At 60.1% G+C, this 26398-nt stretch overlaps 3 protein-coding genes across 4 annotated transcripts; 2 read left to right on the top strand and 1 right to left on the bottom strand.

Annotated features, from left to right (window-relative positions):
• The first annotated feature begins 145 nt into the window (after positions 1-145).
• On the top strand, positions 146-6813 carry CORO1B (coronin 1B). The gene is made up of 11 exons (XM_074275401.1): positions 146-371; positions 1233-1435; positions 2455-2577; positions 2650-2779; positions 3257-3438; positions 3644-3763; positions 4131-4235; positions 4328-4473; positions 4554-4611; positions 6050-6325; positions 6433-6813. The coding sequence occupies exons 2-11, from the start codon at positions 1235-1237 to the stop codon at positions 6556-6558; spliced, it is 1467 nt and encodes a 488-aa protein (XP_074131502.1). The 5' UTR covers positions 146-371; positions 1233-1234; the 3' UTR covers positions 6559-6813.
• Positions 6814-8069: 1256 nt separating this feature from the next.
• Positions 8070-10191, top strand: PTPRCAP (protein tyrosine phosphatase receptor type C associated protein). The gene is made up of 2 exons (XM_074272596.1): positions 8070-8206; positions 9268-10191. Exons 1-2 carry the CDS (start codon positions 8204-8206, stop codon positions 9850-9852), a joined length of 588 nt encoding a protein of 195 aa, XP_074128697.1. The 5' UTR covers positions 8070-8203; the 3' UTR covers positions 9853-10191.
• A 163-nt stretch (positions 10192-10354) lies between these two features.
• RPS6KB2 (ribosomal protein S6 kinase B2) lies at positions 10355-18159 on the bottom strand. 2 transcript variants are annotated; one of them, XM_074272595.1, is made up of 15 exons: positions 17981-18159; positions 15309-15346; positions 15087-15207; positions 14841-14909; positions 14211-14358; positions 13824-13881; positions 13637-13737; positions 12968-13058; positions 12786-12876; positions 12586-12693; positions 11896-11958; positions 11248-11325; positions 11054-11161; positions 10857-10969; positions 10355-10757 (listed from the first exon to the last, which is right to left on the bottom strand). In XM_074272595.1, exons 2-15 carry the CDS (start codon positions 15341-15343, stop codon positions 10604-10606), a joined length of 1338 nt encoding a protein of 445 aa, XP_074128696.1. In that variant the 5' UTR covers positions 15344-15346; positions 17981-18159; the 3' UTR covers positions 10355-10603. The 2 variants fall into 2 exon arrangements, with proteins under 2 accessions (XP_074128696.1, XP_074128695.1); XM_074272594.1 differs by lacking the exon at positions 17981-18159 and adding an exon at positions 17635-17777.
• Positions 18160-26398: the final 8239 nt, after the last annotated feature.

Raw genomic sequence — 26398 nt, 5'->3', positions numbered from 1 at the left:
CGCCCCCTAGCCCCGCCTCCGCCCCCCCCCCCCGCCCGCCCCCTCCCTCTCCAGGCCCTCTCCCCAGCGGCCGCCCCTAGCCCCGCCTCCGCCCCTCCCCCCTGCCCCTGCCCCGATCCCAGCCCCTCCTCCGCCCCACAGTCCCAGCCCAGGTCCTCTCCCCCAGCCCTGTCCCCAGAGCCCTCCTCCTCCCCCTCCAGCCAGGCCCCGCCCCCGCCCCGCCCCGGCCCCTCCTCCTGGGCATCCTCGGTCACTTCCTGATTCCCGCTTCCTGCTTCCCAGAGTTGGGGATCCAGAGCAGCCGCCGGACCCGGACCCGGACTCGGACTCGGTCCCGCTGCCCCGCGCGCGCGGTGCCCACCCGCCCACCGGTGAGCGGGGGCGGGGCTGGGGAGGGGGCGCGGCCTCCCGAGGCAGCCCCTCCCCCCGGGCTCTGGACCCGGGCCCTTCCCGGAGCCGGCGGGGGCGCGGGGTGCAGGGGGTTCTGGGCGGGGGTGGGGGGTGGGGGCCGCGGGACCCTCTGCCTCCCTGCAGATCCGCGCCCCTCACCCCCTCCCCTCGGCGGTAGCCTGGGCCCTGGCCTAGTTCCTCTGCTGGAGGGGAGGGGGGGCCCCCCAGCCAGGCAGAGCAGGGTCTGACGGGAGCGGCCCGGGAGAGGGCGGGCCGAGCCTCCGGACTGCGAGGGGCCGGCGGGAGCCGCGGGGGGAGCCCGGGTGGGAGCCGCGGAGGGTGGTTTAAGGACAGCCTATTTTCCAAGGCCTTGGGAGGAGATTTCTGGAACACCACCCCCACTCCCTTCCCTGCAGACGCTAAAGAAAGGTTTCCCCAAATCCCCGAGGAAGCCAGGAGAGCCTTCTGCAGTTCTGTGGGCAGGAGGGGGCAACGTCCCATTTTCTAGATAGGAACACTGAGACTCCGACTGAGAGACAATCAAACAGAAGTCAAAGCGGGGAGTGGAAACTCCTGCACAAGGCGGGGAATCTGGGGGACTCGTCCAGGGCCTGACTCTTCCATTTGCCAGCTGGGTGAATTTGGGGAGGCCCCTTTTTCCTTTCTGGCCTCAGTTTCCCCATCTGTAAAACGAAGGGGTGGCCCTTGACGAGGAGGCCCAGAGTTTGCCCCGCCCCTGAACTGCCCCAGATGCCCCGCCGGGACCAGGCAGGGAGGGAGGGGGCACCTCCTTTACGGGGGGTGAGGGGGTGCAAGATTCATTTCTGCTTTTCTCTTGCCAGACATGTCATTCCGCAAAGTGGTCCGACAGAGCAAGTTCCGGCACGTCTTCGGACAGCCGGTGAAGAACGACCAGTGCTATGAAGACATTCGGGTGTCCCGAGTCACCTGGGACAGCACCTTCTGTGCCGTGAACCCCAAATTCCTGGCCATCATCGTGGAGGCCAGTGGGGGAGGGGCCTTCATGGTGCTGCCCCTGAGCAAGGTGCCTTCCTGGGCCGAGGGCGAGCCCCCGGGTTACTTATCATGTGTGTCCTAGAGCTGCCCTAGAGTCTGGCCCAGAAGGTCCTAGAGCGCCCCGGCAGGGATGATGGGAAAGGCCCGAGAATCCCTTCAGGGGGGACAGAGGAGTGGGTACAAAAGTAATCATGGAGGCAAGAATGGTACCGAAGGGGGGCCAGGAGAGCCCTTGTGTGGGAGGTACTGGCTAAGAGCAGGGGGAGGAGTGAGTGCATTCCAGGCCAGCGACTAGCTGTTGCAAAAGCGTCTTCAGAGAGGCCGGGTGGGCTGGCTGGAGTGGGGGGGGGGGGAGAAGATGTAAAATCAGTCTAGAAAAACAAGTCACTGGCGGATGCTGAAGGGCACAAACGCCAGCGAGAGTTTGCATTTGAGGTAATAGGGAGCCACTGGAGGTGAGAAGGGAGGGGAGGCTCTGGTCACTCAGATCTGTGCTTTGGGGGATCACTTTATTGCATTTTAACTCCGAGCCTGGGTCAGTGAGCAGACTGAGGTTGGCGTGGCCCAGCCCACGGGCCAGTGCAATGATCCGGGTGCTGACAGCCGAGCCAGGGAAGGGGCCCTGCGAGTGTCAAGGGGAGAAGGGGGGAATGGAGTGGGGAAGGGAGGGACAAGCCTTGGCAGCTGATTGGATGCTGGGGAGGATTCTGAGGTCATCACCCCAGGACTAGGGGAAGGGGCCACAGAGAGCCAGGCAGGCCTGAAAACAAGCAGAATTAGGGTGTTCGGAAGCACTGTGAGACGCCATTTTCCCCAAGCATCCCTGGAGTGGCTCCCACCCCTTATCTCAACCTCGATAAAGGGGGAAGTCCCACTGTAGAGTCCGGGAAGCGAAGGCTCCATGCTATAAAGCAATTTGACCAAGGTCACCCAGACTGTAAACTGCTACTGGAGCCTGGGAGTGGAGCTCCAGCTTGGGTGGGGGGGCCCACCTTGTGACCCAGCTCTGTGACCTTCTCTTCCTTCTCCCCACCCCCATGCCCACAGACTGGGCGCATCGACAAGTCGTACCCCACAGTGTGCGGGCACACCGGCCCCGTCCTGGACATCGACTGGTGCCCCCACAACGACGAGGTCATCGCCAGTGGCTCGGAGGACTGCACGGTCATGGTGAGGAGCTGGCGGGGGCGGGGGGGGCCTGCTCTGGGGGCCTCCTGCTAACACTTGGCGGGGGGCCCGCAGGTCTGGCAGATCCCGGAGAACGGCCTGGTGGCGCCCCTGACGGAGCCCGTGGTGGTCCTGGAGGGCCACTCCAAGAGAGTGGGCATTGTGACCTGGCACCCCACAGCCCGGAACGTTCTCCTCAGCGCAGGTCTGACCCCCTTCCCAGGCTGCCCTGTAAGGGACGGGCCGCTAGGAGCCAGGGGGATCCGGGTACAAATCTCCCTTCGTCTGCTTATTTAACTGGGCAAGGCGTTCCATCTCTTGCCCTCGGTTACTTTACCTGCAAAATGGGGTTGCAAGTGGTACCTGCCCCAGTGGCTATCGTGCAGACCCAGAGATATAGCATTTATCCATCCCAGAGAGTCCAGAGAGCCCGGCCCGGCACTTCCCAACTGTGGGAGCCTGTCCGGGTCCCCAGCCGTGACTGCCCGGCTGCCCATTAGCCGGGCCCTGGATGAGAAGGGTCATGGGAGCAGCAGGAAGAGTGCATTGCTGTTGGCCCATTCTCCAGATAGGATGAGTGAGGCAGCAGAGGAGGCCCTGGGGCAGGCTGGGATCAGAGCCTTTCCCTCAGTGGGGGGAGGGGCGGGGTCTGGACCAGCACTGAAGGGAGGGGGCCGCTCAGGCTGCGACAACGTGGTGCTCATCTGGAACGTGGGCACGGCCGAGGAGCTGTACCGGCTGGACGAGCTGCACCCCGACCTCATCTACAACATCTCCTGGAACCGCAACGGGAGCCTCTTCTGCTCCGCCTGCAAGGACAAGAGCGTGCGCATCATCGACCCCCGCCGAGGCACGCTGGTGGCGGTACGTGGGGGGCTGGGCGCCGGCTTGGGGGGGGGCGATGCTGAGCCTGGGAGGGGGGATCGGCCCTGGGTCCCAACTCTGAGGAGGGGGCGATGCTGAGCCTGGGAGGGGGGATCGGCCCTGGGTCCCGGGCTCTGTTGGGAGGTGCCGATGGGCGGGGCTCCCAAACTCCTGCCATAAAGATGGCCGACCGCCGTGCCCACAGGAGCGAGAGAAGGCCCACGAGGGAGCCCGGCCCATGCGGGCCATCTTCCTGGCCAACGGCAAGGTGTTCACCACGGGCTTCAGCCGGATGAGCGAGCGGCAGCTGGCGCTCTGGGACCCGGTAAGCCGGGGCCGGCAGCTGCCAGTGGGAGCGGGGCTTCCGAGGGACCAGCAGGGGACGGAACTCGGCTTAGGGCACTAAGGACAGGGGCAGGACCCCAACCCTAACTCCTGGAGGAAGGAGGAGCGAGATCCCTGACATCCCGGAATGCTGCAGGGAACGGAGAACAGATTGTCAGCCAGCAAGAGCCTCCCCCCAGAACGTGGGCTCTCAGAGCTCGAGGGACCGAGAACGTGGCAGGGGTGGGAAGGAGCGGGCACAGAGCAGAGCACCGGGCTGGCCTGCAGAAGCACAGACGGAAGCCCGGGGTGGCAGAGAACGGCTCCAAGCCCCCAGTGTCCCACTAATGCCCCCTCTCATCCGGCAGGAGAACCTGGAGGAGCCCATGGCTCTGCAGGAGCTGGACTCGAGCAATGGGGCCCTGCTGCCCTTCTACGACCCCGATACCAATGTCATCTATGTCTGTGGCAAGGTGGGGCTGGGGGTGCCCTGGGGCTGGGCGGAGGTGGGCGCATGTGGGGGGAGCAGGGACCTTGATGTGCCTTGGGCCCCCCCGTTCTCCAGGGGGACTCAAGCATCCGCTACTTTGAGATCACGGCCGAGCCCCCCTACATCCACTTCCTGAACACCTTTACCAGCAAGGAGCCTCAGCGGGGCATGGGGCGCATGCCCAAGAGAGGCCTGGACGTGAGCAAGTGTGAGATTGCCAGGTGAGAGGGGCCCCGGGAGCCCCAGCAGGAGGGCAGGCGGGCAGCCCCCACCAGGTTCACCCCCTCGTTCCCTCCATTAGGTTCTACAAGCTCCATGAACGCAAGTGCGAGCCCATCATCATGACGGTGCCCAGGAAGGTGAGTGGGGCCCGGTCCTCGGGCCCTGGGCCCCCGCTGAGTCCCCAAAGTCTGGCCCTGGGCCCCAGCTGAGTCCCCAAAGTCTGGCCCTGGGCCCCAGCTGAGTCCTCGGCTCTGGAGCCCCCAGATCTCTACCCTCTGGAGCTCCCAGATCTCTACCCTCTGCAGCTCCGGTCTCTGGGCGCTCAGGACGGGGAGGGAACCGGAGCTGTTCAGTCTGAGGAAGATTCAGGGAGGGAGGGACCGGGGGAGCTGGGCCCAAGGGCTCTAGGGCCCTCTGGGGAGATGGGCGCCAGCCTTTGGGAGGTGGGGGCCCTGGGTCCTGGAAGCCGAATTTGCCCTGCTCAGCCCTGGAGGAGCTGGGTCCCCCCGGTGACTGAACTTGACGGACCCAGAAATGGGGGGATGGGCAGCCTGAAGGGACCCTCCCTGCCCATAACCCAGCCCCCTCACACACGGCCCATCCCCCGAGGAGGGCCGATCTCCTGGGCAGCAGGTTCATCTTGACCTTGGCCCTCCATCTGCCCCCGTTACTTCCCCTCTGGCCAAGGGGAACAAATGTAATGGCTCTGGACACTGGGGCTGGTGTCTGGCCGGGCCAGCCCTCCGCCCTCGGCTCCCTCCAATCTGTTCCTCCTCACGTGACGCTTCCCCGGCCGTCCTGGCCGCTCTCCAAACTCCCACAATGGCCTTCCCGGGGCCCTGGGGCCGCTCCAACTGGGGCAGAATGTCAGCGCTGTCTCTGGCTGGAACGCCCGGCCGCCCCCAGAGGGAGCGGCCCCCCCCGGAGGGCTTCCCAAGAGGCCGGCTGATCGCCCGCTGCTCAGGCCGCAAGTTCCCTTGGTTTACCAAGTGGACCAGGAGTCTCCCGGGTCCCTCCAGCCTTTAACCGCTTAATTCCCAGAGAGGAATTAGGACGAGAGCCCCAGGCCTCCCGGCCCATTCTCCGGGTCTTTGGAGAGCTGACAGCTGGGGCGGCAGGAAGGCAGCGGACGCCCAGGTGGAGGGCTGGGCTGGGGTTCGGGGACTGCCCTCCAGCGGAGCTGTCTGCCGGAGCACCGGGGTGCACGAGGGGGATGCCTAAAGTGTCAGCCTGCACATGGAGAGCAGAGGCAGGGAGCCCCGGGAGGGTCAGAGGCGAGGTCAGGGAGGCTGCCGGGGCACAAGGAGGCTGGGAAAGTGACCCCGGCCAGTTACTTAGGGAGTGAGCGTAGAAACCTGCAGTCCCCGGGGTTAAACCCTGGTTCTCCCGCCTGGCAGTCCGGAGGCCTCGGGCTGGTTCCTGCTCGGGGCCTCAGTTTCCCCGTCTGGAACATGAGGACACAGGCTCAGAGCTCTGAAGGCCTGGCCCCTTGTCGTCACCCAGGCCTTCCCGGGGAGGGGGTCTGTCCTTCCTCCCCACCCCCTTGCCTACCAGCGCCCCTCTCTGCCCCCGCAGTCAGACCTATTTCAGGATGACCTGTACCCAGACACGGCGGGGCCGGAGCCCGCCCTGGAGGCCGAAGACTGGGTGAGTGGCCGGGACGCCGAGCCCTTGCTCATCTCCCTCCGGGAGGCCTATGTGCCCAGTAAGCAGAGGGACCTCAAGGTCAGCCGCAAAAACGTCCTCCATGACAGCCGCGGGGCCTCGGCTCCGGCGCCCTCCCGGGCTGGCGTCGCCGCCCCCGCCTCCGCTGGCCCCGCGGTCAGCGCCCCCGGAGGCCCGGCCACTGGGGTAAGTGTCGTCCTGCAGCCCGGCCTCCGGGCCGGGGTCATGCGGGCTCCCGGGGGCAGGCCGGGCTCTGGAGCGCGCCCCATCACCCTGGCCCTGTTCCCCTGCAGGAGGCCGGCAAGCTGGAGGAGGTGACCCGGGAGCTGCGGCTGCTCCGGGCCCTGGTCAAGGAGCAGGGCGAGCGCATCGGCCGGCTGGAGGAGCAGCTGGGCCGCATGGAGAACGGGGACGTGTAGCGCGGGCCCCGCACACGGCTCTCTGGGCGCCCGGCCCCCCCGCCAGGGCGCCCCGCTCCGGCTGGACCACTTTTATACTTGTACCCAGAATTTTTTATATATCGCAGGCCAGAAGTCCCCCAAACCTCCGAGGGGCCCCGCCCTCCCCCAGCTAGCCCCCGACTTACCCAGACACCGCTCTCCTGCCCTGAGCTCCCCTGGCGGAAGTTGTGGGGCCAACTCTATTTTCATTCCAAATAAAAACCTTTCTAAGAACGTGGCTGGCTCCCCCTTTGCTATGGGGCGCGGGGCGGGGAGGAAGGAGGTGGGGGGCGGCGTGTGCGGTGACCTGGGGGGGAAATGACATGTGGCCCTCCAGCCCTGGACGGATCTGCTGCACCCCCCTCCCCCTGTTGCCAGTTCCCAGCATGCTGCTCTGGAGTTGCCTAAATCTGGGCTCCCCACCACCATTCTGAGGCCCGATCCCTGCCCCCCACGGCCCTCCCTCTGCCCACAAACACACCCACGCTTCTGGCACCTTTAAAAGTCTCCCACTGGCCTTCCCTTTTCTCCCAGTGTTCTCCCCTCGCCGAATCGCTTCCTTTCCTCCCCAGTACCTAAACTCTCCCTCCTTGCCCTCTCCTGGGCACTTGAGGGGCACTCCAATCTCCTGGGGTCCCTCTAGTTTGGGGAACACTACCTTCCCTAGGGAATTCCTCTAGTTTTGGGGGGCACTGCCTTCTCCCAAGCTCCCCTAGTTTTGGGGGGCGCCACCCTCCTGGGTCTCCTCTCTAGGTCTGGGGAACACTACCTTCCCTGGGAGTCTCCTTTAGGTTTGGGGGACACTGCCCTCCAGGCCTCCAGCTCCCTCAGCCTTTGGGGGTCCTCATGCCACAGTGCTGGGGCCCTCCCACACCCACTCCAGCCCATCTGGCTCAGGGGCCCCCCTCACAAGCTGCATCTTGGCCACTGTTGGTGGCATTTCAGGGCAAACGCCCGAGCCGCTCTCCCCTCCTACCCCCCCCACAGCGGGCCCCGGCCCAGCCCTCAGGTGCCCAGGCCAGGTGTGGCCCCTGTGACTCACTCACACCTGGACTGAGGCACATGCTGCCCATCCTCCACCCTAGCCCGGGCCCGACCGGGCCACCTCTGCCCAATGAGTTTCCCGGGCTCTGTTATCCCCTCATCAGGCCAGGAGGCCCTCCTGCCTCTCCCAGCGCTCCGGCCCCATCCCGCTCCATCCCCATGTCCTGCCTCGGTACCAGCTGCCCCCTGGGCTCTGGGCCTGCCCCCCTGCCCCCCCCAGTTCTCCCCCAACATCCTTGTCTCGCTCGACAGCACGTGAGCTCTGGGGGGAGGGGGCAGTGTTTCTGCTAAGTTCGTGATTGGCGGCACCCGCTCCCCAGAAGCCTTTGGGTCCCAGGCCTGGGGTTGGACAGAAAGCCCCGATCTGAGGGAACGCGTGGGCTCACCCGGCAGCCCCGCCTCCCCATCACCGGGCCCCTGCCAGCTTGGGGAGGGGTGGGCAAGACACAGGAAGCCGGAAGCCCCACTCTAACTCTGGTCTCGGTCCCTGCCTCCCTCGCCCAGTCTGCTCTCAGGCCCCGCCACAGCCGGTGTTATTCGCCCCAGAGTAGCCGGGCCCGCTCCGAGACTGGAGGCCCACATGGTGAGTGAGGGGGCCCCGGACGAGGAAGCGGGCAGGGGGCGCCGGGGCTGGAGCAGGCCAGCGGCCTCCGCCTCTAGGCCCCCATCTCTGAGGGCCTGCTTGGGACCGATCTTGGGGAGCGTGCCGCCAGGAGTGCCTGGCACCTAACGGGACTGGCAGGCTGTCCAGGGCGGTCAGAGGTGAAGGGTCACCGAGGAAGGAGCCCTGAGCCTCAGCTTCTCAGGCCTCCACACACTGGGTGCCCGCAGCCCAGGGCCCAAGGGGCTCCAGCCCCTCCCCCACAGCCCGTGGGGCCAGAAATGGGGGCCCCGGCTCTGCTCACCCCTGGGAGCGCACAAGCAGGGCAGGCCCCACCTGCTTTGTTCCGACCGCAAGCTTCCTCTCAAGGAGGCGGCTCAGGCTCGGTCACATGCCTGCCCCCCCCAACTCCGCTGGCTGGGGGGGTGGGGAGGACATGCTAAGCAGAGAGCTCCGAGGCTCCCAGGCCCTATGTGGGGAGCAGGGGCCCTGGGAGGAGGAAGGAGGAGGGCGAGGCAGGAAGTGCCCAGTGCCAGCCAGCCCCCCACCCCTGCCCTGCTCCAGGGCAGCGGCCCCAGGCCCCCATCTCTGGGGAGCCCTCGAGGAGAGGGGCCCGGCAGCTGCTGCCAGCTTGTATCCCTTGGCCTGGGTTCCCCCCCCAGAGGACGCTTACCCTTTTACAGAGGAAGAAACTGAGGGTCAGAGAGGGTTGCCCAGTTACAGAGCTGGGGCCCAGAGTCCCAGCCTTGCAGTCCAGGGCCCTGCTGAGAAGGGTGTGGGCAGAGGCCGCCAGGCTGGCCTGTACTTTTGGGGGCCCCCCTGAGCAGAGGGAGCATTCAGCCATCCGTGGGAACCTGGCCCTTTCCCCCTCGTCTCCGTCCCATAAGCCCCTGGCTAGCCAACGTCATCCCCGTTCTACGGCTGAGGGAACCGAGCGGGCGGCCGGCACGGGGCCAGAGCCCCGGACCTGCAGCGGGAGCCAGAAGGGCCTGACCCCCCCCGGCTCCAGCCCCCGTCCACCTTTCCCTCCTCCCTCCCCGCAGGCTCGCTGCAGGCTGGGTGGCCTGGCGACGCTGGCGGCCCTGCCGGGGGTGCTGGGCTCCGAGGAGAGCGGCTCCCCCAACTCGGTCACCGTGTGGCTGCTGCTGCTGCTGCTGCTGCTGCTCCTGGCGGCCTTGGCCCTGGCCTGGTGCCACCTCAACCGGGAATCGGGGGGCTACTACCACCCCAACCGCCTGGGCACCTCCCTGGGCAGGCGGGCCCACCAGCTGCTGCGCGCCTCAGGCCTGAGCCGCTGGTTCCGAGCCTCGGCCATCGAAGAGCTCCAGGACAGCACTGAGAAGCAGGAGGAGGACGAGGAGGAAGAGGAGGAGGAGGAGGATCTGGAGCCAGACGGGGAGCACGGGCATCAGCTGGAGCAGAAGCCCAAGGATTGTGGGCTCTGCGGCTCCCAGGGCCTGGAGGCGGCCCAGGGGGAGGCCAAGGAAGGCCCCCAAGCCCACCCCTCCGAGGCCGGGGGCAGCGCTGGGGCCCTGCTCAGCGACCTCCACGCCTTTTCGGGCAGTGCAGCCTGGGAGGACGGGGCAGGCACAGAGGGGGGTCACGGCCTCAGCGTCACAGCGCTCTAGGCACGGGCGGCCTGGCTTTGCCTCCCTGATGCCCATCTCTGGCCCAATAGTCACGGGGGGACCCACAGGTCCTGCCCAGCCTCCCAGGGGCCCGCTCAGCCCACCCCGCCCCCAGACTCCACAGCGGTTCCAGTGTCCTGAAGGGGTGGGAGCGCCACACCTGACCCCGTGATCGGTGCCCAGCCTCAGCCTCCAGACTGTGGGGCACGAAGCAGCGCCCCCCCAGACTGAGACCACTGAGCTCTCCCTGCCCTTGTGGGTGCAGGGCAGAAGGATGGGGCGCCCGATCCAGCTCCAGCATGGGGGGGGGCCCTCTGAAATAAAGGCTCCTCCACTGGATTCCTGTGCTTTTCTAGGCGCCCACCCCCACCCCTCCCAAACTGAGGGCGGGCACCAGCAGACCCTCAAACACTCCATAAGGGGGGCTCCCCACAATCCCAGGATAACTGGGGGGCCCTGAGCTCCCACCCCCTTCACAGGAAAGGATGAGGTCTCCACAGGGTCATGATTCCAATATTTATTTCCTAAAAGCCGCAGCCCAGCAGCCGGGCGAGGAGGGCACTCGCTGCCTGGAGGCCGCAGCAGTCCGTTCCCATGATTCTGTGCAAAAGGTGCCCTCCCCGCCCCCAAGGGCACTTCACTCAGCCTGGCCCAAGGGGCCTACAGCACTTCCAGGCCAATGCCAGGAAATCCTTCCGAGAGGTCAAGGGGGATCAGAGTCCGAGGGTGGCTGGGGTTCATGGCGGCCCCTCTAGCGTCCAGAGCGGCCCCGGCCCTTCTTGGACTTCTTGCAGGGAGTTCGGATGGGAAGCGGGGCTGAACTGACCGGGGGTGGGGGTAGTTCCATGGACTCCGGGGGGCCGGTACTGGGTCGGAACGCTTCAAAAGGTGAGAATTTCAGGGGGCTGAAGGAGAAACCGAGGCACAGTGAGGGGGAGGCCCTGGTCTAGAGAACGGCTCCAGCCCAAGTCCTCCCTTGCTCCGCCACTCGCGGCCTGGCATACCTGATGGGGGTCCGGGGGCTGCTGTTGAGGCGTCGAGGGGAGCCCAGTTTGGGCTGGAACGAGAAGCCTTCCTTGATGCCCTCCAGGACCGAGGGGGCCACGTAGGTGAAGCCCTGGAAGCAGAGGCACAAGTCTTACCCCTTTCCCTGCCCCCACCCCATCCCCAAGCCCCCCAAACACCCTGAGGGGTTCCTCACCAAGAAGACCTGGCTGGCGTTCTCGCCGAGCACCGAGTCGTCGGGGCTGTCCACGGGCGTCTGCTTCGTGAAGCGAGTGTCAAACTGGCTCACGTCCTCTTCTGACTGCTGCGGTGGGTGGGAAAGATGGAGGGGGGGTCAGGATTACGGGCAGGGGGCTCGGCTCCCCGCCCCCGCCCCGTCCCCACACTCACCAGGTTGGGCCGGAACGGCGGTTCTACTTGGAGAGCCAAGAGGTCTTCCCAATTGATGTGGCGGAAGAAAGGGTGTTTCTAGGGAACGAGAACTGCTGTCAGGGTCGACTGCCCCAATCCTGGACACAACAGCCCCGTCCCCAGGCCCCCCCACCCCGGCAGGTGCCCGTGCGTTACCCCAGTCCCAGACCACTCCACCAATACCTATGAAGCACCTACTATGTGCAAGACAGAGGGAAAAACAGAAGGCCCATGCCCTGAGGAAGCAGGGGAGAGACGGGTGGGAAATACAAGCTGCCCCCTGATGGAACTCAGAACTAAGGGGGGCCAAGGGGGGGCCACTTGAGCTGGCAGAAACTGGGGAGAGCACGTTCTAGGCCCAGGGGTGGGGAAGAGCCCGGCCTGTATGTCCGGACCTCAGCAGGCAAGAAGAGGACTCATGGGAAACATGGGGAGGGATGGGGGCTGGGGCTAGACTCGGGGCGTGGGGGGGAAGGCTTTCAGACTGAGAAGTCTGGATTTTCTCTTGGCAGCAACAGGGAGCCACTGATGGTATTTGAGGGAGGGTACCCCAGTCATATCTGCTTTAGGAATTTTCACATGGTACCTGCGTGAACAGAGTGACCCTTCCAATGACCCCTGACCCACCTGGACATCTGCTGCATCCCCGGGTCCACCCCCAAGTCGCTGGCTGGGGTTTCTCTTCAAAAACTAGGGAAGAAAAAGGGAGAGAAGGGGGTGGGTGTGAGTGGGGGTCAGGGCAGCACTCGGGAGGATCGGAGGTCATCCCAGGGAAGTCACTGACCCCCACCCAGCCATCCCTCTCCAACCTCCCTGCCGAGGTCAGGCAGCACAGCACTTTGTTTACAGGGCTTCCTTTGCCATTCTCACATGGGTGACATCCTACATTACAGATGTGGAAACTGAGGCCGGGGAGATCCAGGCTCCTTGGCCATGGAGGTAAGAGCCGTCCCAGCTCTACCTGACTCCAGACTGGCAGGAGATTCCCTCCACTGTGGCCTCCAGAAAGGGAGAAGGGCCCTTTCTGAAAGTGGATTCGAATGTAGCTCCAACCTCGTGGGACTTAGTTATTTAACTTAGAGGACGGCACTCAATGACTGAGGCTTCCTTCAGCTCTGACCGATTCTAGGAACAGGCCTTGGTTCTGAATGTCCCCTACCCAGGATCCCCTGTGACTGACTGGAGGAGGGAAAGGGGGGAGGAAGGGAGCCCTTGGGGGCCGGGAGTCCAGGGAGCACTCCTCCGAGACTGCAGGCGGGGAGTGGGAGAGGCACAGAGCCGGCACCGACCCCCTCAGAACCGGACCGGTGGGCCCACCTTCTTGAGCAGGTCCCGAGCATCTGGCGTGAGGTAGGCGGGCAGCGCCAGCTTCGCCCTCAGGATCTTGTCGATTGTCTTCTTGCGATTCTCTGCAGTGAAGGGCGGCTGTGGGAGCGGACAGTGATCAGACCTACCTGCCACTGCCCTCCCCCCGCCCCTGTCACCGTCAAACCCCCCCCCCAAGCCAGGGAACTTGCCATTCCTGTGAGCATGTCATACATCAGGGATCCCAGGCTCCACCAATCCACGGCCCGGTTGTGGCCGCTGTGCGTGAGGATCTCGGGGGCCCTGCGGCGGGAGAGATGGCCGTCAGGGTCCAGCTGTCTGACCCTTTCCCCGCCCCCCCTTGGGCCCTCCTCCTCGGGCCCCCACCACTCACATGTACTCAATGGTGCCGCAGAACGTGTGAGTGACCGAGCCCTCGTGGATGGACTCTTTACACAGGCCGAAATCTGTCAGCTTGATGTGACCTGTGGAAGAGGGCGGGAGGGCGTTCAGAAAAAGCCCCGAGGGCCACTGGGAGGAAGGGACTAAAGGGAGATGAACCTGCCCTCAGGAAGCTTCGCTTCCACCAGACATGCGCCTGTGCCCAAGGAAGGAAACCCAGGCAGTGCCTGCCCGGAGTGCTGGAGGGAGGCAGGGCCTTCAGCCGCCTGGGACAGCCCCTCTGGAAGGCGTCAGAGGCGCCAGCAGCTTGGGCGGCCTCTAAGGGATGGCTCTCTGGAGAGGGGAGAGACAAGCCGGGCTCCTTCAGGGCAGAAAGTGCTTCCTTGGCGTCAGCCCCGACCAACCGGGAGCGCCAGGCTCTGCTGCCGCCCCCCCACTCTGGCCTTGCCTCTTCCCTGGCCATCCCACCCTTATACACACATCCGCACCCCCTACAAACACGTCCACACCTGCTACAAACAGGTCCACACCTGTAAACACACCCACATTTCCACAGGTGCACACACCCCTACACCTACTCACATCCCTCCAACACACACACCTCCCCTCTATGCCCCCTTACAGACACAATCCGTAGCCCCTCACTCTCACACTCACACACCTTGGCTGCTCAACATGATGTTTTCGGGCTTCAGGTCCCTGTAGATGATGCCCTGGGAGTGCAGGTGGCCCAGGGCCAGCGTGATCTCCCCCAAGTAGAAACTGCGGGGACAAGACAGGTCAGGGGGGGAGGGAGGGAGAGGGGCCCGGGGCTCCCCACCCCCCGCCGCATTCCCAGCATCACTCACCAGGCCGTGTCCTCCATGAAGATGCCCTCCCGCTCCAGCTGCATGAAGAGCTCCCCTCCTGGAACACAAACCCGCCCTGCTGTGGGACCCAGAGCCCGAGCTCCCTTCTCTGAGCCTCAGGTTGCTCATGTCAAAAAGCCCGGGCAGCCCTCGGCCTGACCAAGAGTAGGAGGGGGATGGTGGGGATGGGGAAAGGCAGGCTCTGCCCTGGTGGCCATACTGCTAGGGGCCTCCAGGGCGAGATAGAACCCTGTCCCTGAGACCACCAGAACAACCTAGAACCCTCCCACTGGGACCTCCAGAATGACCTAGAACCCTGACTTTGAGGCCTCCAGGACGAGCTAGAACCCTCCCCCTGGGGCCTTCCAGGATGAGCTAGAACCCTACCACTGAGACATTCCAGAATGAGGTAGAGCTTGCCACTGGTCTGGAAGGCATAGATCAGCTCCACGATGAAGGGGTGCCTCACGGCCTCCAGGATGCTCCGTTCGGCCCGCGTGTGGGCTGTGTCCTTAGCGTTGCGCATAATTTTTGCCTGGTGAGGTGGGGATGAGGTGCAGGAGAGATGCAGTGTCAGACCCTGTTGGAAGCTGACTCCTCCACCCCAGCACCCAGCTGCCCCTGCTCCCCCTCCCCAGGTCCACCCCAGCACCCAGCTGCCCCTGCTCCCCCTCCCCAGGTCCACCCCAGCACCCAGCTGCCCCTGCTCCCCCTCCCCAGGTCCACTCCAGCACCCAGCTGCCCCTGCTCCCCCTCCCCAGGTCCACTCCAGCACCCAGCTGCCCCTGCTCCCCCTCCCCAGGTCCACCCCAGCACCCAGCTGCCCCTGCTCCCCCTCCCCAGGTCCACCCCAGCACCCAGCTGCCCCTGCTCCCCCTCCCCAGGTCCTCCCCAGCACCCAGCTGCCCCCTGCTCCCCCTCCCCAGGTCCACCCCAGCACCCAGCTGCCCCTGCTCCCCCTCCCCAGGTCCTCCCCAGCACCCAGCTGAGGCATCAGCTCCTGGGGACGCCACTCACTTTCCTCAACACCTTCATGGCAAATATCTTCCCCGCATTGGTGCCTTGTATCTTCCGGACCTGGAATACCTGGAAAAGCAGGCAGGGTGCCTGTCAGGAAGCCCAGCTTCCTGGTACTGTGGCACAGGGCAGCACCCACGGAAAAAGACGCAGGCAGCCAGTCCCTGAGGTCGGCGGGGCCCAGGCTGCCTTTGGGAAGGGCCCCACCCTCCAGGAGACCCACCTTCCCAGGGGAGACCCCCATACCTTGCCATAGCCCCCTTTGCCCAGGACTCGGAGGAGCTCAAAAGAGTGGGGGCCGATGCGCTCGAGTCCGGGGTTCACACAGGTCTCTGACAATTCCACCTCTTCGTAGTGCCCCACGGACCTGTGAGCATACTGTCAGTGGAACGAAACCTCCCCCCGGTAACCCAGGAACCCACCCCCCCCTTCCTTCCCCAGACCAGGCTCCATCTCCAGCCTACTCACTCCAAACAAGCAGCTGTCCTCAAATCCGGGTCCATATCCTGGGAGAGAAAGTGGAGGTCAGTGTCCTGGCCCTGACGGTCACCCCGGACCCCAGACCCCCACACCAGGGCCCCAGGCCTGAGAGCAAGGCGATAGGAAGGCGGTGACTGAGAAGCAGCATGGCATCGTGGGTAGCCCACCAAACTCCGGACACTCAACTCCAGCTCCTGACACTTAACTAGCCATATGACTCTGGGCAAGTCTTTCTGCCTCAGTTTCCTCAGTAGAAAAATGGGATGACTGAACTTAAGGACTTCTTCCTTTCAGCTCCCATAATCTGCTCAGAGTGTTCAGAGGGACCCAAGCCCAACCAGGGACTGGAATAAGGGAGACCAGCCACGGCACGAGGCAAGGGAGGTGAGAGGGAAGCCCAGATAAGGTCGGAGGAGGGGATGGGGGAGCGTCTGGGGAATAGGAACCCTGGAGTCCTGAGCTGGGGGGTGAAGGAGGCCATACAGACACGCAGGGGGCTAGCAAAGCTGCTAGAAGAGAGCCCCGGGGGAAACTGGAGGAAGGGGGGGCCTGACTCGCAGCCCAAAGATGCAGGAGAGAAGCCTCAGCAGAGGGGCTGGAGGCCCGGAACCCTGGAACACTGGGACTGAAGGAGAATGCAGATCAGATAAAGCAGGATGTCAGACAGCCGGGGAGGGAACTCTGAGCAGCCCCCTCAGCATGCTGAGGGGCAGGGGGGGGGCTCGGAATTTAGCCCAGTCCCTGTCAGGGCAAAGGGATCTCCCCCAAGAATGATGAGGGCCAAGCCCAGGATGAGAGCGCAGAGCATGGAAAGAGGAGACGACTAGAATGTAGAACGCGGAGTATGGAGGCAGAGGAAGACCTCAGAACCGGAGTAGCAAAGGAAGGAGGAACTTAGAGCTTAGAACATAGTATCAGAGTAAGACGGGCCTCAGAACCCAGGAGTGTCAGAACAGAGATCAAAGAGAAACTTCAGAACTTAGAACTGACAGTTTCAGAACAGAGCCCAGAGATCAGGGAGGAAGTTCAGAACTTAGTGTCAGAGTAAGGGGAACCTCAGAACCCAGAGATCAGGGAGGAATTTCAGAACTTAGTGTCAGAGTAAGGGGAACCTCAGAACCCAGGAGTGTCAGAACAGAGATCAAAGAGAAACTTGGGAACTTAGAACTAAGTTTCAGAACAGAGCCCAGAGATCAGGGAGGAACTTCAGAACTTAGTGTCAGAGTAAGGGGAACCTCAGAACCCAGGAGTGACAGATCAGAGATCAAAGAGAAACTTGGGAACTTAGAACTGACAGTTTCAGAACAGAGCCCAGAGATCAGGGAGGAACTTCAGAACGGAGTGTCAGAGTAAGGGGAACCTCAGAACCCAGAGATCAGGGAGGAACTTCAGAACTTAGTGTCAGAGTAAGGGGAACCTCAGAACCCAGGAGTGTCAGAACAGAGATCAAAGAGAAACTTCAGAACTTAGAACTGACAGTTTCAGAACAGAGCCCAGAGATCAGGGAGGAACTTCAGAACTTAGTGTCAGAGTAAGGGGAACCTCAGAACCCAGAGATCAGGGAGGAAGTTCAGAACTTAGTGTCAGAGTAAGGGGAACCTCAGAACCCAGGAGTGTCAGATCAGAGATCAAAGAGAAACTTGGGAACTTAGAACTGACAGTTTCAGAACAGAGCCCAGAGATCAGGGAGGAACTTCAGAACGGAGTGTCAGAGTAAGGGGAACCTCAGAACCCAGAGATCAGGGAGGAACTTCAGAACTTAGTGTCAGAGTAAGGGGAACCTCAGAACCCAGGAGTGTCAGAACAGAGATCAAAGAGAAACTTCAGAACTTAGAACTGACAGTTTCAGAACAGAGCCCAGAGATCAGGGAGGAACTTCAGAACTTAGTGTCAGAGTAAGGGGAACCTCAGAACCCAGAGATCAGGGAGGAAGTTCAGAACTTAGTGTCAGAGTAAGGGGAACCTCAGAACCCAGGAGTGTCAGATCAGAGATCAAAGAGAAACTTGGGAACTTAGAACTGACAGTTTCAGAACAGAGCCCAGAGATCAGGGAGGAAGCTCAGAACGGAGTGTCAGAGCAGGGGGAGGCTCGGAGCTCAGGAGTGTCAGGCCAGAGATCCAGGGGAAACTTGGGAACTTAGAGCTGACAGCGGTAAAGCGGAGCCCGAGAACCCCGAGGGCCCCAGGAGGGAGCCCCGGGCCCGGCTGTGAGCAGCCTCCGCTCCCTCCCTCCCGGACGGGGCCTCTCGAGCCCAGCGCCCTCACTTCTCTGACGGGTAAACTGAGGCCGGGAGGGGAGCGGGCCGCGCCTTACCGCAGGGCTGAGCTCCGGCTCGCCGTCGCCCTCGCTGCCTTCTTCGGTCTCCAGGTCAATATCGAACACCGCCGCCATGGCGGCCCGGAGGCCGGCGCCCCGCGTCCCCCCGCGTCCCTCCGCGTCCCCCCGCGTCCCCCCGCCCGCCGGGCCGGCCGAGCGCGTGCGCCTCAGCGTGAGGGCGTCACGGTCACCCCGAGCCGGCCCGCTCCGCCACCTCCCCCCGCCTACACGGCCCGGAAGGGAGGTGGCGTCCTTCCTGGGGGCTTGTGGGAGTTCGAGTTCGGCCGGGCCCCGGGGGCGCGCTCCGGGGCCCCTCCCCGGCCCGATCGCGTCAGTCCCGAACCTTGGCGTCCCGGGCGCCCCGTTCGGGGCAGGCGGCTCGGTGCGGTCCGGCGGGCGGGCTGGGTCCCGTGGTTCACTTCCGCTTGGTCCGCCTCCGGTCGGATCTGCTGCGCTCGCTTCCCGGCCGGCGGAGTCACCGCCGGCGTCCGAGGCTAAAAAGCCTCGGAGCGGCCTCCGCCCGGGCGGGGCCGGGGACCTAATCCCATCAGTCACTCAGCCGCTCCGCCCACGCGCAGGTCCTCCGGCCCCTCGGACCCCGCGCCCCGCTCCCCGGGCCTCCGCCTCCCCTCCCGCGCCGGGACTGCGGGGGAAGTTTCCAGTTACGAAATGGGGGCAGCCGGGCTGGTTCCCGGGCCTTCGCGGGGACGGCAGCGGGAGGGGCGCCGGCACGCTAATCCCCGCGGGGGCAAGCCCCAAAGGCACTCGCGCAGCCGGGGAGGTCGGGGGTCTTTCCCACCTTGGCTCAGTCCGCCCCAGGCACCTCAGAGTAGCCGCAGCTTCCCCCGTTCCGCTGGAATCGGTTCACGTGGGGGAGGGGGCGCTGCCTCGATGGCTCCCGCCGGATCCACCAGGACGCCGCAGTTAAGAAGTCCGCTCCTTTGGGAGGCTTTCCCGGCTGCTGCCCCCTTGGCGGTCCGCGGGAGTTGTTCGCTTGGGTCCAGCCCTGGGAGCCCCTCTGGGGTTTTCTGGCCAGATCCCGGGGTCCCTTGCCATCTCCTTCTCCCGCCCATTTCACAGATCAGGAAACTGAGGCAAATGATGACTCGCCCCGAGTCCCACAGTAGTGAGTGTCAGAGGCTGGATTTGAATCCATATGTTCCTGACTGCAGGCCTGGCACTCCCTCCGCTGACTCAGTGCAACAGGAGGGGGGGGGCCAGTTTCATGGTGGTCGGGGCCCTGTGGTTTGAAGGTAGGGAAATGACAAGGGGCCCGCGTGACCCATTCTTGTGGAGAGGGGAGACCTAGGGGAAAAAAGGCACCCGGAGGCCGGCAGTGGTGAGTCACAGAAGGTGCTATGCAGCAAAGCAGGGGAGCGGTGACCCGAAAGGGCCGATGGGGAAACAGGCTGCTCCCCTCCCCCGCCCTCTCAGCCAGGAGCCTCCTGGTTTCCCTGGACAAGTGGAGGCCAGCCCTCACCGGCTCCTGCTGGGCATCTACCTGGGCCACCAACTAACCCCTGCCCGCTCAGTGGATCCCCTCCCCTCCCCCCCTCCAGTAGATTGCCCCACTCTGTCCCGTGGGATCTGTTCCTGACCACTGGCTCCTTCCCTACAGCCCCCAAACATGCCACGGCTTCCCTCCCTTCAGGAAGCCTGCAATCGATCCTCTCGGCCCGTCCTCTGGGGCTAGGCTCCCTCTGCAATAAGTGGCTCCACTTTTTCCCCTTTGCTTTTTTGTGCCCCCCCCCATTCCCTATCAACCCAGAGCTCCAAAGTTACAAATGTCTCTTAGATGGCCCAAGGTCATGACCTTTTCCCAGGGCTCATTCTCTCCACAGCCTCTGACATCACTGAGCAGCCCCTTTTCTTTGATCTTCTCCGGGCCTCCCTCCTCCCCAGGAAGCTTGCCAGATCCTCTTCCAGACCGGCCCTCTAACCTCAGCCATCCCTCGGGGCTCTGACCTGGCTTCCCTTCTCTTCTCCCTCTCGACTGTTTCACTTGGTGATCTCATCAGCTCCCCGGATTTAATTATCATCTCTATGCCGAGGATTCTCTAATCTGCCTCTCTGGCCCCCACCTGTCTACAGAACTCCGGCTCCCATTCCCCAGCTGCCTTTGGGGGATCTCCACCTGGATGTCCAGAACAGACCATAGCACCTTTCTCCTAACCCCTTCCCTCCCTCCCTTTTCTAATCTACCGTGCTCTCAGTCCCCTAGGCTGGCTTCTATCTTGAAGCCCTCAGATCCAGTCAGTTTCACCTCCCCCTTCTTCTTCTCTGACATGACCTTCACCTTGGACTCCCCCTGGACTATTGTGGTAACTGGGGGGGGGTGTGCCTGTTTCAAGTCTCCCCCCACTCCAATCTATCTTCTCTTCAGCCACTGAAGTAATTTTCCTAAAGTGCAGATCAGATCATGTCATCTTACTCTCCTGCACCCTGCTCCCACTCAGTAAACTCCAGGGGCTCCCCATCACTCTCAGGGTCAATTACAAAATCCTGTTTGGCCTTCAGAGTCCTTTATTATTTGCTTCTCACACTTCACTCTACAACACATGCTCTTTGCTCTATTGACAGCCCATTCCCGGCTGTTCCACAGACAAGTCCCTCCGTCTCCCAGCTCCAGGAATTTACCCTGGCTCTCTTCCATGCCCGGAATGCTCTCCCTTTTCCTCTCCTCCTCCCTAGCTTCCTTGGTTTTTCTTCAGGTCCCATATTCTACAGGAAGCCTCTTTATTATAATGTCTTCTCTCTTGAATCCCAGCCCATTTATCTCGTTACATTACTCCTTTTTTATACAAGGATGTTTTCTTGTAGCCTCTCCTGCTAGACTGAGCTTTTTGAGGGCAGGGGCTGTCTGTTGCCTCAGTATCCCCAGTGCCTGGCACCTGGTGTGTGGCCTACAGTAAATTGTGTGGCACTTTGTAGAGGGCCGGAACTCTGGAGAAGTATACTTGAAACAAGGTGTTAACTCCGGAATGGATGAGACAATTAAGTACTTAGTACTTAGCATGGTGATGTAATGGTTCTGGAAGTCACATATGTAATTGTAATAAGGTATGTGAGAATTGGGGACAGGAAGTCCCACCCAAGGCAGACACAGGCTGGGACTTCGGACTCGATTCTTGTCTGTCCTCATGGTGGCTAAGACCTTCCGGAGGACCTGGACCTCCAGAAAGCTAGCCCGGACATTGCAGCACTTAGTAAATGTTTGCTGACTCTTGACAGACTGGGAGGCACAGAGCTCAAAGAGTTAAGTGCCCTCTAAGGGTCAATAAGATGCCCTTTGGAACCTGTATGTGCAAGAATGTTTGTGGTAGCCCTCTTTGTGGTGGCCAGAAACTGGAAACTACGTGGATGCCCATCAACTGGAGAATGGCTGAATAACTTGTGATATATGAATATTATGGAATATTATTGTTCTGTAAGAAACAAACAACGGGATGATTTCAGAGAGGCCTGGAGAGACTGACATGAACTGATGCTGAGTGAAATGAGCAGAACCAGGAGATCATTAGATACTTCAATAGCAATACCATGAGGATCGATTCTGAGGCCCTCTCCAACAATGAGATGAACCACATCAGTTCCAATAGAGCAGTGATGAACCAGCTATACTCAGAGAAGAGCAGTAATGAACTGAACCAGCCACACCCAGGGAAAGAACTCTGGGAGATGACTATGAACCACTCCATAGAATCCCCAGTCCCTCTAATTTTGTCTGCCTGCATTTTGGATTTCCTTCACAGGCTAATTGTACGCTATTTCAAAGTCCGATTCTTTTATTCAGCAAAACAACTGTTTGGTCATATATACATATATTGTATTTAATTTATACTCTAACATATTTAACATGTATTAGTCGACCTGCCATCTGGGGGGGGGGGGAAGGAGGGGAAAAGTTGGAACAAATGGTTTAGCAATTGTCAGTGTTGTAAAATTACCCATGCAAATATCTGGTAAATAAAAACTATTAAAAAATAATAATAAGATGCCTTTTGGCCCCAGCCTAGAGATAACCGGTACAACTGAGACAAGTAGGAGTTGCTTGCCAACTCCTAGTGGGCCTCGGAGCATCTCATTGGGCCACCAGGTGGCACTCGTCTTCCTATCCCAGTTATCTTCCACTGAGCATGTGCAGGTAACTTGCAGCCCTCTCTAGCTCTTCCCTCCTATTGGTCTTCAGGGTACGGGGATGTAATCATTTCACCAGTGACTCATAATGCTCTCTTGGCCTATACTCCCACCCATTTCCTGAACATCACTCACAGCATTCAGTCAATTTGGAAGTCCAGAAGGACTGGGTTCAAATTCTGTCATAAACTGACTAGCCTCAGTTTCCTCTTCTTCCAAATAAGGGGCTGAGACTCCATGATCTCGGGAAGTGTAGCACTATTAGCATCCCAGCGGCAGGAATCTGCCTCCGTTCCTTACTAGAGGGCAAGGAGAAGCAAGCAATCTCTTGCCCTTAGCAGGGACCCTGGGATCTCCTCCATGCTCTCCTTCCCCCCTGTCCAGGCCCTGTAGTCAGAAAAAACAAACTTCAAAAAACAAGGCCAACAGGGCCAGGGCCATGAGGCTTTGCCCATTTTAAAACTAAACAGCTTTGATTGATTGATGCTTGATGGATGATTGATCTCTTTTGTTTTTACATTGATTAGGTTTTTCCCCTCAATCCAACAGGTTTTGATGAGAGGAAGAAAAAGAAAAAAAATGGCAAATCCAGCCTCTGACACTTAACACTTCCTAGCTGTGTGACCCTGGGAGAGTTACTTAACCCCAATTGCCTCAGGGGAAAAAAAAGAGGAAGGAAGGAGGTGGGGAGGAATGAAGGAAAGACAGGAAGGAAGGAAGGAAGGAAAGGAAGGAAGGAAGGAAGGAAGGAAGGAAGGAAGGAAGGAAGGAAGGAAGGAAGGAAGGAAGGAAGGAAGGAAGGAAGGAAGGAAGGAAGGAAGGAAGATTATATGCAATATTCCACAAGTAGGGAATAAAGGAGTGGGGGAGGTGTCTCTTCCTCTCTTCTTTGAGACAAAGCTCCTTCTTTCCTAGTGTTGGTTTCAGTTGCTTTTCTGTTGTTCTTTCGGTTTCCGCCTCATCATTAGTGTCTCTGGTTTTCCTGCCGACTGGGTACCCTTGTATGTAACTCTTCCTTGCTTCTCTGTTTCCATTCATTGTTTATTGTTTCTTGCAACCCAACATTCTGTTACATTTGGGGCCAGACTCGCTTGGTTGTTTACAAAGTCAGCATGCGGCAACTTTGTTTCCAAGTCTCGCCACCACAAAAAGTCCTGCTGTAAATATTTGGTATCTAAGGAGCCCTTCTTTCTGTTAATGACTTCCTCGGGGGATATTATGTATCTTTTACTAAGTCTCACCAGGGATGGCAATTGAGCATGACCCTGATACTAAGTCTCACCAGGGATGGCAATTGAGCATGACCCTGATAATGATCAAAGAATCTGAAATTGGCAAAAGGAAACCACAAATGATCAATAATCGTGTTTAAATCGTCAGCGACATTAAAAATCAGAAAGGAAAATTCATCTCCCTTTGAAGTAGTAGTCTTATGTAGCTTCGGTCACTGATTGGGCCTTGAGTCAAACTGAGACCAGTTAAAGAAGGAGCTTAAAAAGGCCCAGGTTCCCCATTGCCTTGAGAGCCTTCTCTAGTCATCCTGGTCTCTATCTGCACCCAGATGGCTCAGGAGGGGACCGTGAGGTGGGTGACTTGCCCAGCCTTCCCTCCCTCCCTCCCTCCCTCCCTCCCTTAAATCCAATTCACTTGCATGTCACAGCCTCTTGGCCTTCCTGATGTCAAGGCAGAGAATGGAGAACAAACAACAGTCTCCTTGTGCCCATTAAATAATAAGAACTAGGTGCTGATAAGCTCACAGAGGAATTGTTCCGGGTATTTCTTCTCTAGAAAGCTAATAGAAAAGAGGGAGGAGAGGAGAAACAAAATTGTCCCTTAAATATCCTTGCCCGATGCATATTGACTTAGTTTCCAAATGTCCTGTTATCGATGTTTCATTGTATTTTATTGACATTGTGAAATATGTCCCAATTGTGTTTGAAACAAGACCTCTGCAGGACTGGGAGCCCCAGGTAGGGCGCTGCCTGCCCGCCTGCCTGATTCCTGTGGAGTAAAGGCAAGGGGCTTCATGGACAGGGTGCCAGGCCTGGATTTTGGTAGAATTCAAATCTGGCCTCAGACATTTATTGTGAGACCCTGGTCAAGTCATTTCACCCTATTTACCTTAGTTTCCTCCTCTGTAAAATGAGCTGGAAAAGGAAATGTCCAACCACTCCAGTATCTTTACCAAAAAAAAAAACAAACACCAAATGTCGTAAGAAGGGAGAGACCTGAGACAGAAGGACCAATTAGGTGGCCTTGGCCAGAGTCCAAGCAAAGTGTGAGAGCTTAAATTAAATTAGGGGTGTGACTGTAAGGAGATGTGCCTCCCAGATTAAGTTCATGGCCTCTAATCTGATCATGGTTCAGTCACCTAGGGGTTCATGACATTGTCTGGCCGCCCTATCCATGGAGCCATCTAGCTGCCTCCTAATCTCTCACCAGGCGGCTAACCTAAGATTTGACCTACCGCCTCCCTTCACCTTCTACACTGGATCAGAGGGTTGGAGGGTCGCCTACCAATCTCTTCCAGATGTATCCAGGGAGAGAGCCCCGATTCCTCCAGCTCACTCCACTCTGCATCTGCTGCTCTACCGACTTGGAACAAGAACAAGACTGCCCTTCCCATCCCTCTCCCCTGCCCCCCTCCCACCATGCGTAGCCCCTGGTCTCCCCGCATTCTCAACCTTTCCTGCCTCCCTTTGGGTGTCTCCCCCAATTAGACTGCAAACTCCTTAAAAGCTGATATTTCTTTTTTCGTTGTATCCCCACAGTTTAGCACCGGGAGCAAAGTAGGTGCTTAATAAGTGTTTGTTGGCGATGAGCTGATTCAGGCCAATTCCGATGGTCTTGTGATGGAGAGCGCCATCCGAATGCAGAGACAGGACCCTGAGGACTGAGCGTAGATCACAATAGAGTATTTTCACCTTTGTTGTTATTTGCTTATTTTGTTTCCCTTTGTTTCCCCTCTTGATAGGATCTTTTTTGCACAAAGACTGTGAGAACATGTTTAATCTAATCGGATTATTACTGTCGAGGGGAGGGGACAGATAGCGGTGGGAGGGAGGAAAATTCGGAATGCCAGGTTTTGCAAGGGTGAGCATTGAGAACTAACCTTTGCACCTTGTATTTTGAAAAATAAAAGAGGGGGAAATTCGGAACAGAAGGGAGTGCAAGGGATAATATTGTAAAAAAAAATTACCTATGCATATGTACTGTCAAGAACAAGTTATAGTTATAAAATTAATTAGAAAAAGAAAAGGCTGTTATTAAAAATATAAAAAATGATAAAGCCATTTTCCTGCAAAAATGAATAAAATCCATCTTCGCTGGCTCGGCTCCCCAGCTCCTCAGAGCACCAGCCTCGGGTCTCCGCCCCCTCCCACGAGAAGCCGGGGGAACGCGTCCCTCGGCCACTGCCCCAATCCAACCTCCCCTTCCCCAATCTTCCGGCCCCGGAAGAAGAAAGTGGACTGGGGCCGGACTGAGCGCTCTGGAGCCCGTGAGAATCCGGACCAGACTCCGGAGACCTTCACAGAGACTTTATTTACCGACACTCTTCTCCGAGCGAAATAGCAAGAGAATTTTTAAAATAAAATAAACAACCCAAGATGTTGGCGCAGGCGCAGTGGTCCCGGGCCCTGGCCCGCTAGGGCTCCCTAGATGTCTTCTCTGCTGGGAGCGTTGCCAAGGAAGGGGTGACGTCATGGAGACTTTCATCCAGAGGAGGCTGTGGCTTAAAGGGCCGCCTCCAACTTTTCTGCGAACCTAGGACTAGAGCGGAGGGCAGCAAGCAAGGCCCCCCCAGAGGGAATGGGACCGTGATGAGCCCGGGGGCGGGGGGGCACTCCGGGAAAGGGAACAGGGCAGCCTGATTAGAACCTGTGCTAGGAGACCCAGCCACGTCCCTAGTTAGCTTTGCCCTGTCCTCTGGTCCTCAGTTTCCCCATCTGCAAAATAAGAGCGTTGGATAAGATGCCGTGGTAGGTCGGCTCCTGCTGAATCCTAAACTAAGACCTTGGGCTAGCCCCTTCCCCTCTGAACCTCGTAGTAAAGGAAGGGACGAGCTTGGGCCCTGTTTCCAGCCTAGAACTTTGTGTTCTCTGAGAAGAGAAACAGGTTGGTTGGGGTAGGGGCTCTGCAGCCATAAGGGGGTCTTTAGTGGGGAAGGGGTTCTGCTCGGAACTGAGATGGTCCCAGTGGGCAGCCAAGTCATCAACACTGGGCTGGAAGATAAGACTTTAAAAATAAAGATGAAAGGTCTTGACCTAAGGGCAGACCAGGGAGCGCTGTGGATTTCTAGGATGGCCAAAGCAGGAAGGTTCCCCAAGAGGGCTTGCTCCCATGATTGTTATATCAGGGGCTGAAGCTTTGGTAGGTGGAGAAGAAGGAACCCTAAGTTCCTGAGCGGGGGTGGGGGGTGGGGGGGTGTTAATCACTGACAGCCACTCGGTGCTTAGGCGTCATTGCCCTTCTCCTCCCAGAGTCCTCTCTGATAAGAGACCCATCTCTGCCAGAGTACCCATGACTCCTGCACAGCATCCTTCCCAAGGCCCCGGGGAGAATTGCAGCCGTGGGAGACTGCGGTGGATCGTAGCTGCTTTGGAGAATGGGAAGGAGGAGGAGT

Source organism: Sminthopsis crassicaudata, chromosome 6 (genome assembly GCF_048593235.1).
Source record: "Sminthopsis crassicaudata isolate SCR6 chromosome 6, ASM4859323v1, whole genome shotgun sequence".
In the NCBI taxonomy this organism is placed as follows: domain Eukaryota; kingdom Metazoa; phylum Chordata; class Mammalia; order Dasyuromorphia; family Dasyuridae; genus Sminthopsis; species Sminthopsis crassicaudata.
The sequence above is the reverse complement of the archived record's forward strand: the minus strand, read 5'-3'. Positions and strand labels throughout refer to the sequence as shown.